The sequence below is a fragment of the Octodon degus genome, unplaced genomic scaffold, assembly GCF_000260255.1.
Source record: "Octodon degus isolate 3935 unplaced genomic scaffold, OctDeg1.0 scaffold00101, whole genome shotgun sequence".
Taxonomy (NCBI): Eukaryota; Metazoa; Chordata; class Mammalia; order Rodentia; family Octodontidae; genus Octodon; species Octodon degus.
The window spans coordinates 3,136,082-3,146,394 of record NW_004524677.1 but is presented as its reverse complement, the minus strand read 5'-3'; the positions used below and the strand labels follow the sequence as shown (position 1 = coordinate 3,146,394).

The 10,313-nt window shown below is 34.3% G+C and overlaps 1 protein-coding gene across 4 annotated transcripts in view; it reads left to right on the top strand.

Moving 5' to 3' along the window:
- The window catches only part of Lrba (LPS responsive beige-like anchor protein), a 752,085-nt gene that overhangs the window by 322,752 nt on the left and 419,020 nt on the right, over window positions 1-10,313 (top strand). For all 4 annotated transcript variants that reach the window (XM_004638688.2, XM_023723655.1, XM_023723657.1 and 1 more), the window contains one exon: window positions 2,762-2,870. In XM_004638688.2, coding sequence (XP_004638745.1) covers window positions 2,762-2,870 — 109 coding nt within the window. The remainder of the gene's footprint in view (window positions 1-2,761; window positions 2,871-10,313) is intronic.

The window sequence follows — 10,313 nt, the reverse complement described above, 5'->3', positions numbered from 1 at the left end:
CATTCCATTCCATTCCATTCCATTCCATTCCATTCCATTCCATTCCATTCCATTCCATTCCATTCCACTCCATTCCACTCCATTCCACTCCACTCCACTCCACTCCACTCCACTCCACTCCACTCCACTCCACTCCACTCCACTCTCCACTCCACTCCACTCTATTCCACTTCATTCCATTATCTGTCTATCTATCTATCTATCTATCTATCTATCTATCTATCTATCTATCTATTTGTGGTACCAGGGATTGAACTTAGAACCTTGCACTTGCCAGGCAAGTGCTTATTGTATTGAGCTATCTTCCTGGCCAATTTAATTTTATTTTGAAGAGTAAAAATAGCTTCTCTGCCTTTTGGCTAAGATCAAGTGAAGAGTAAAAACAAGCAAAAGCAAATAGAAAAAAAAGAGAAACAGTGTAACACGGCAACACATATGTTACAGATTTTCAAAATAGGAATAGCTAATTAGCAATGGTTGTTATATTATCTATTTTTATTGTCTAATCTATTGCTGGGATTAACAGATACAGTTACACAAGATTGGATAAATAATTGAATTTTAACACTTGCTTTCAAAAAATCTTAATTTTTTCCCTTGTGTTCTTAAAAATTATTTTAAAGAGTATAATAATTGATAAGACATTAGAAAGTGCACATTTAGAAGACCAAGATGAAAGGTATCAGTCATGGAGTTTGTATTACACATTCCTGTCCTCGATGTAGTTGCTTAGATTGTAGGTATCAATGTACAGAGTTAGTCAAGATGAGAATTCTAAATATTAACTGCTATTTTCAATAAATGGATGGAAATTATGTGTACACTCATCTCAGCCATCTTGTATATATACTTGCATGTTTCCCCTGCTTCATTTTTCCTATCTTTTCTCCTTTGTCTCATCTTTGCTGTTTATTCCTTGAGTTCAGTTTCTTTCCATTTTACTGTATCTACTCTACCTTTCAGGTTTTATTTTTTCTTTCAGGTTCTTACACTAGGGAGATAATACAAAATTTACACATGTGGATCTGATTTATTTCACTTAAGAGTAAGCCTCTAGTTGCATCACCTTAGCTTTTACAGGTATCAACTTACCTGTAAAAGCTTCTAGTTTGTGTTTCTTTATAGCTGAGTAGTACTCCATTGTAGAAATATTTAAATGGCAATGGAATACCCACCTCTGACAAAACTAAACAAAAGGGAAATAAATGAAGGACCATTTTGTATCTGTATATACAAAATAGGATAGATATACAGCTCTTTTCTCTTAATTCAGTGAGAAGAAAGATTTGTACTAATGGTGTTTGGACAGGATATCATGTCTGCATCTTGTACTGTGGATAACTACTACGAGGACAACTATGCAATGTATTAATTATTGTAACTGTCCCATTAACCTGTTTTGAAACTGTTTCATTGGTATTTATTTCTCAAAAAAATAAAAAACACATCATTTTCATCCATTTCTCAAGTTGCTGTTCTTTAAAAAAAAATCTCTTTTGTTAGATAATTTGATTTTTTCTCACAATGTATTTGTTCGGTATATAAAATTCCTTATGGTTTAGCTCAATCACACATTTTAGTATATTATTGTTAATCTTTTACTTTACAACATTTTCTACTTTCCATTGTAATGTGTTCTTTGACACATTCTGTTTCTTTCAGAAGCACTTTCTTTGATTTTCAGACATTGGGAATGAATAACCTTCATTAGTTACTACTGTGTTAATATTGTTACAGTTAGCCTTTAAGAGGAAGACTATTTTCTCCCAGGAATGTAGATGTGGCTTAGTTGGGCCTTTTCCTTGGAGCTCATTTAAGGATAATGGAGGAAGGTGTTGGCCAGGGCTGCAGGTGCTTCTCCTTCTTTCATGTTTGAGCGGGGAAGGGCGTGCTTCCAGGCTCCAGGATGTCGGCCGGGTTCCTTCCCTGTGCGTCTTTGAACAGCAGCCTCATTCATTGGGAGCTGTTGGCTGGGGCCCCTTGCTGTGTACCTGGTTTTGTCTCATAATCTGTGTGACTGTTAATAGCTCTGGTTAGCTTCTTGAATCTCACTTGTGAAGAGTGAATGCTTCAGTGACAAAATTCATGCTGAGTGTCTTCTATGTGCTCTTGTTTAGGATCTGGACCTCTGCCTTGGGGTTATTTAGGTTTGCATTGCTCCAACAAAAATTACCTGAGATGATCGATTTTAAGGAAGAAACGTACTTTGGCACATGGTTTTGGTTCATGGTTTGTTCGCCCTCTTCTTTTGGTGTTTGGTGAGGCACAGCAGAGTGCAGGAGTGTGTAGTGGAAGAAACTCCCCACTTCTGGCAGCTGGGAGCATAGAGAGATGGAAAGTGCTGGGGTCCCAGCATCTTTTGTCCAGGCAGGTGCCTGGGGCCTAGCTTCCTTTCTCTGAGCTCCACCACTTAAAGGTTCCACCACTTTCCAACCCAGTGTTGCCATGGGATTAGGACAGAGACTTTAACATGTGGGCCTCTAAAAAACACCAAACTGTAGGATTTGGTAACTTTGCTTTTATTTAGAGTTTTTAATTGGTTTTATTGGCTGGCTAGTCTGATAGCGGTTAATCTGATGTTGCTTGAAGGATAAACTTGAGCTGTTAGATTTTTTAGTGGTACTTCATTGTGTATCCTGTCAAAAGATGAAACTTAAATATTCTTTTCTCCTCAGCATAACAAACAGTAGCAGTTTTGAGCTGTGATTAGTCGCAGATGTTATGTGTATTTATATTCATTGTTAGTGTTCATCTTTTACAGGTTGCTTAGCCAAACAATGAAGGATCATCTAGTGAGAGTAGCAAATGAAGCTGAATTTATTCTGAGCAGACAGAGAGCTGAGGATATTCACAGACATGCGGAGTTTGAGGTAAGTTGTGCGTGTGGCTTGTGTGAAAAAATTACTGTATTTAATGGAAATTATAGAAAATTGCCCATGAGAAGGGACAGTATGACTTAAGGAAGCATGTCACACATCATTATAAATGTTACATATCACCAAATATTTAAAGATTAAGTTTTTGACAGAGTCATGGGAGATTTAAGGAAAATACTACACATTGCTTTGGTCCTTTCATCTCAACTCCAGCTCAATTGCCAGTAGCTCAGAGCAGTTTTTGTGGTTGGCCTGATTTTAATAATGGGAGCTGAGGTGTTGGTTGTGATGGTTTTCCAAAAGAGAAAATTAGCAGAAGACATTTTGCCCCTGGGCACGATTCAAAAATGATTATTTATTTTAGTGGCAAAGATGAGGTCTTCCAGGTTTCTAGAGAGTTTCAGAATGCAGTCTCTCTGCCCTTTAGTTTAGAGAGCCTAGTAGTCCTTGTAGCTCAGGTTATAATGGAGCACACATCTCTATTCTTTGCCTCATGGGGATCAGGGTGGCAAACCTTCCAGAGACCTCTGCTTCTCTCAGAAGTAGCTTCTGAAAATGTCAGTGGTGTGAGTTCTTAGTGGAGATTAGTGGTTTCCTGGCTATGTAAATGACCAAAATTCACCAAAGGTGAACTGGACTATTTAAAAAAAAAAAAAAAGCATTTACTATAGAATTGGAAAAGAAATTTAAAAAGTACTGTATAGGTTGTTTTTTTCTAATACATGGTGTAAGAGTGGATAAATTCATGTTGATGGTATTTTTCTGGTATTTTACAAAGGATGAATGGCACTTCAGTGCATCTTATATAACAACCATAACCTGAAAATGGTGCTAGAAAAATAAAATGCCAGAGGAATTTCATTTAATAACACAGATACAAAGTTTTAGTTAAAATTTTAGCTAAAATAAGTCATCATTGGAATGAGAAAAATATATAATACGACTATTAGAATTTTTTCCTAGACAGTTTTAAATAAAATTTTAGTGATTATAAGCTGTCAATGGAAAAAGAATGAAAGAATAGTGCAGTGTGTCTACTGAGACTATTTCCTGGAATTAGAAAATAGTTTATTATTTGTTGTCTAGCATCAAATAACTTTTATCAACAAGTTAAAAATAGAGGGGCGGGATAGGGAAAAAAAACCAGAAGAGTGAATCTTATCTATAAAAATGATAAATTTTAGCAGTTGGGCCTGATAAAACTGAGAACAATACTTACAAACAATGAAATAATCTATACTGCAAAAGAGAAAGAAATAGCTAAATGGGAATGAAAAACTGGAATGAGGAAAAGGACAAAAGGAAGAAGGGAAAAAGATATACTTAGATATATGTGCAGAATGGTTTGGATAATTGTATTGTTTTCCTTTTTTTTTTTTTTTTTTTTATTTGTGTGTGTGTGTGTGTGTTTGTTTTGGCAGAACTGGGGATTGAACTAAGGCCCTTGCACTTGCCAGGGAAGCGCTTATTCTACTGAGCCATCTCCCTGGCCTGTATTGTTGATTTCTGATGGTCTTTTAAAAGGAGCAATTAAGCTTAAAAAAAATTTTAGTACTCTGATTTTTTTCTTTCCTCTTTTGAGTTTTTAAATAACTTCTTAATTTTTTTTTCCTCTAAACGAATCTTATACATTTGTATTTGGCAATCTGAACAACTAATTTGAAGATAGCATCTTGTAATATAGCCACCATTATTGAATTCCTTTTACTTTGTTTAGTGAACTTTTGTATTGTTTCTAATGCTTTTTTTTCTATCACTATTTTATATTCTTTAAAAATAAAAAAAATAAAAAAAATCTAAATATGATAGAGTATTAAACATTATTTTAAATTGAAGCTATTTCTGCTAAATTTTTGAAAGAGTGTTACCTGCTGTCATTTAACAAAGCTTTATGTTCTTGCTTGTGCAAGACTTAGTTAATATATATGCTGGGAAGAAAGAAGAAGATATATTTTAATTCCTAATGCTATGGACTGGGAAAATTTAAGAGATTTTTGGACATTTTCTGCCAGAATCAATAATAGCATTTTGTGAGATTGTTGGATATAAGATAAATATTCAAAACCCTAATAGATTTTCTTTTGACTAAGATGGAAATTGGAGTACAGTACAATCCTAGATATAACAGAAACAATGTGTTGGACAAACTCTAGAAGAAAAGCACAGATACTTTTGGAGCAAAACTAAGATTTTATTGAAGCAAAATATAAACTCATGCATAGTAATTTCATGATGAATAATATACCTTGATGTGTATGCATGTATGTGTGAAGGAGGCAGAAAGACAGACAAAGGGGGAGAGACTGAGACAGGAAGTGAGTATATATGGAAATAATTTGACACATTCAGAAGGTTGCAAGAAAATAGAAGTCCTGCTCACCATTGTTCCATATCCTGATTGATAAAATTTTGCTACATCTGTTCTCTCCTCCTTTTTCTATAATTTGATAGTTAAGTTAAAGTCAGGATAATTCTTTAACCTAAAATACTTTAATGGAAATTGCTTAAGTGCATTCTGTATCTTAATTTGGCACAGTTATCCATATCAGAAAATGAACGCTTGTTCAGTACTGTCATTTAATCTAAAACTATTATTCAGATATTCCAGTTGTCTCCATAGTCTTTTACAGTGAAATAGGAAATTTTTTTTAACCTATTTAGTACAGGGTCTCACGATACAGATTAGACTCTTAGTGATCCTCCTGTTTTGAGCCTCCCAAGCACTAGAATTATAGGCATGCATGCCTCCAAGACCAGTCTCAGTTGCCATTGTAGCGCACCCCTAGGGTGGGGCCTGCACTGTGTGCCGCAGATGGAACCCCAGTATCTGCATGTGCCAATGCAGGTGCTTTAATCCACTGTGCGATCTGGCTGGTGGAAATAGGAAATTCTTTTTTTATTTCTTTCTTTTTTCCTTTTTCTATATTTAGGATAAGGTCTATAAGGTCTGACTATGTAGATTGGACTCCTAGTGATTCTCTTGTTTTCAGCCTCCCAAGTGCGGGGATTACAGGCATGCACCACCACTCCCAGTCTCAATCGCCATCTCAGTGTGCCCTGGGGGTGGGACCAGCATGGCAGGCAGAGGATAGACCCCCCTCCCTCCCCCCCGCTGTGCTCTGCCTAAACAGGTGCTTTAGTCCACTGAGCTATCCGGTCTGTCCTGCCCTGAAATAGAAAATTCTGATGTTTTAAAAATATCAGTTATTTTCAAGTTAGTATACAAGTTCAGTGCAGTATTCAAATATACTTTCTCAGTAGAATAATGATAGTGTTAACTTGGAATTTAAATATTGCCTATAACAATCCTGGGCAACAAAGGAAAGGCAGGAGGTATTATACTACATAACTTGAAATTATACTACAAACCACTGTGATAAAATTAACATAGTACTGGCAAAGGAATGGACCCGAGGATCAGTGTAACTGATTAGAAGATGCAGACACAACTACAAACATGCTCAGCCCCCTTATCTTTGAAAAAGGGGCCAAACATGTTCCCTTAAAGAATGATAGCCTCTTTAATAAGTGGCACTGTAAAAACTAGCATCCCCTATGCTAAGGCCTAAAATTAGACCCATGCCTATCATAATGCACAAAACTACAGTCAAAATGGATTAAGAGCTAAACATTAAAACAGAAACACTGAATCTATGAGAAGAGAAAGAAAGTGGAAATCTTGAAGACTTAGGGGTAGGCAGAGAGTTCATGAACAAAAACCAAACTACAGGGGAAATACTTGAAAGAATTAACAACTGGGACCTCCTCTTATTGAGAAGTTTTTGCACATCAAAAGAAAGCACCAACAGAGTGAAAGGACAACCCACAAATTGGGAAAAAAACCTTAACCAACAATCACTCAAAGAACTTTTATCTAGAATATATACATTAACTAAAAAACATCAGGCCCCCAAAATTCAAAGAGCCAATCAAAAAATGCTTATTTGAGATGAACACACACTTCTAGGAGGAAGAAATATGAATGACAAATAAATACATGAAAAAATGTTCCACATCACTGGTCATTTGAGAAATACAAATTAAAACAACATTGAGATACCATTTCATCCCAGAAAGAATGGCTATCATAAAGAAATCAACTAATAACAATTGCTGGAGAGTCTGTGGTGAAAAAGGAACCCTTCTCCACTGTTTGTGGTAATGTACACTGCTACAACCGTTATAGATGTCAGTGTGGAGAGTCCTTAAAAACTAAGACTGGAAATCCCATTTGACAGAGCTCTTCTGGGTGTTTTTCCAAAAGAACTGATAACATCAGACCACCATTATATATGTGCACTCATATTCATAGCACTATTATTTTTTGTAGCAGTTTTGGAAACAACCAAAATACTCATCACCTGAGGGATGGATAAAAAAGATGTGGTACTTTTATACAATGGAGTATTACTAAGCTATAATGAAAGCCAAACTTGAGGCCTGTATAGGTAAATAGATGCAATAAGAGGCAATACTTGTATGTCGAATAAATCAGACCCACATGTGTAAATATTGTAGCGTCTCTCTAGTGTAAGAACCTGAAAGAATAACTAAAACCTGAAAGGTAGAGTAGATATAGTGAAACAAAGAAACTGAACATAAGGAATAAACAACAAAGATGGAAAAAAAGGAAGGGGGAAAATCAGGCAAGTATATACACGGGAGAGCTGACATGATTGTGTTACTAATTCGATCAGTTTTTTGAAAATAGCAGTTAATGTTTAAAGTTTTTACTTTGACTAACTATACTAATATCTGAGCACCTTCATCGAAGACAGCAGTGTGCGGTATAAAAACCATGGATGAGTACCTTTTATTTTGTTCTTCTAAATGTGCACCATTTCTAATGTCTTATCAATTATGATTATACTCTCTAAAATAAATTAAAAAGTAAAACTGATAAGATAAAAGCAGAAAAATCATATTGATTTGATCAATTCCTCAGATTCTTATTTGAAAGCTTCTAGCCTATTCTAAGTTCATAAATTGTATGTTTTAAAGAATAAAATGTTAAAATTATTTTAGTATATTTTTTGTAAATCTCAATTCTATAAATCACAAAATAGAAAAAAATAAATAAAAATCTATTTGATCCATTCTGATTAAATGTTGAGAAAAAGAAAAACATACTGCCTGTGAGATATTTAAAACATGCATATATTATATGTAGATATTCACATATCTAATGAAGGAAAATGAGTGCTTTAATCTAGTCTCCAAATTTGTGAAAAAGCGTGTTAAGAATTTGTATACTTTCCTATGCAGATGTTAAGATGATAATGTAAAGATAACATCTCAGACAGATATTCTATATGAGGATTCAAGATGACATTAGAAATATTTAGAAAAATATTTAGAAAATTGTAGAAATGGAATCAAGTTGTTAACCAAGAAAGGATACTTAGAAAATATAAATATAAACCAGACATCTGTTACTATATATAACTGTGAATTTAGCAAATTAAAAATCAATAAAGGGTAGTCAAAACTACCCTTTATTTATCAAGACTATTATTTTCTAAAGAATAAATTATTATAAAAATTAAGTTTGATGGCAACATTTTTCAAAGAGGAATTTTATTTAGATATAATTCATGGAACCATATTTGTAGTTCTTTCCAGTATGTGTTTGTCATTGCTTTCTGTATAGTATTTTTTGGGCCCATATTTATTAGTTATTATTTAAATGCCTTATTTTCTTTTATTTCTAGCCTTATTTTCCTATTAAAATTAGATTTTGATTGTTTTATTTGGCCTTTGATAATTGCAATTTAGTAGGTTTGTGATGGTTATATTTTGTTTCTTTTGTTTATTTAGGACAGCCACTTCTTTCCCTATCCACTTAAAAAATTTGCTTTTGTTCTTTAACCATATTTTCTAAGGGGTTTCTTTGTCTTACATATAATCTGAAAATTTTTATTTAAAATTTATTTATTAGGTCATTTATTGACTTACGATATATATTTGTATGGTTTTCCTTTTCATGTTGTTGATGTTTAGAATGCTCTCTCCAAAGTTAAGGTGTGGTGGTACACCCCTGTAATCCTAGTATTTGCTAGTGTGAGGCAGGGGGATTGTTTAGAGTTCAAGACCTGCCTGCGCTATAAAATGAGCTCAAGGCCAGAGTTAGCTACATAAGGAGACCCTATCTCTCAAAGACAAAGACAGAGAGAGAAAGCAAGCAAGCAAGCAAGTAAAATTTTAAAAAGAAACAAAATCTGATGGTTTGACTATTAGCATTTGGTAGGACCAATAATGTTTGTATCCACACAATGGGCAAGGCAGTGCCTAAGGTCTGTCCAGATACTCTGTTAGGTTATGAATAATATGCACTGTAGAATATCTTAGTAAATACTTTTCTTTTTCTTTCTCCTGTATGCAGACAGCTTTTCATGCTATGATATATAGTGTTTTTTTCCCTGTTGTTCTATAGTGGAGGTAGGAGAGGAGGGAGGTCGAGCACGGTAGAGGGGAAAGAAGGAGAAGGATAGAGATGCATATTTGAGAGAGACAAGGAGGGTGACTTAGAATTTTTGTCTTTCATAAGATTGTGTTTTGTTGTTTTCTATTAAGTTCATTCCATTATAATAGATACTAGACAATTCTAATGGGGGCTGTGCTTAATCTTTGAATTATTTTTCAAGTCAGTTTAGAGAATAGTCTGGGGTACTTAAGTCTTGGAAAGTTAGCCTCTGTGTTTACTTTTTGATTTCACTGTCCTATACTGTAGGTTTTCCTAGTTTTTTTTTTTTTTTTTTTTTTTTTTTAGCTAGAAAGTGATAATGTTGCCTACTAATCTTATTTCTTCCTACATATGAAAACTTTTAAAAAACTTCTCAGAACTTTACCAGCATTGCTTTGGGGACGTAAGTCCATGGTTAAGAACTGTGTTTTGCTGCTTCTTTGGTTTTAGTTCCTATGTGTTTGTTTTCTCTATGGTACCCCGCCCAAGTTTGGTGGTTTGCTTTATCTTTTAGTGTTCCATTATTTTTATTGTATAATAATAATTTTGATACTCATTTGTAGGCAGGAAGGCAGACATTTTAATGCCATTTAAGCCTTTCACCGTAAAAGAATCTATTTATATTATCTTCAGAGTTGGGACTACAGTTAATTGTTTTTATTTGAAATTTCAGTGAGTATGATTGTGTTGATATATGTGTTGTTTTGTGAATGGATGTGAGAAAATGAGAAAGGAGGAAACATAGAACTGAAAGAGGAAAGTATATTTTAAACATTTTTTTATGCAAGACATGAAACTTATTTTATCCAAACAGTATATATTTTTGCCGTTTAGGTGTGGAGACTAATAGGCATCACTGAGAAAGAAGGAGTCAATACAAATGACATTAAAAAAATATGGGCAGAAGTAATAGCAGAAAACTTCCCAAATATGAGGAAACAATCTGACATTCAGGTAACCGAAGCATACAGAAT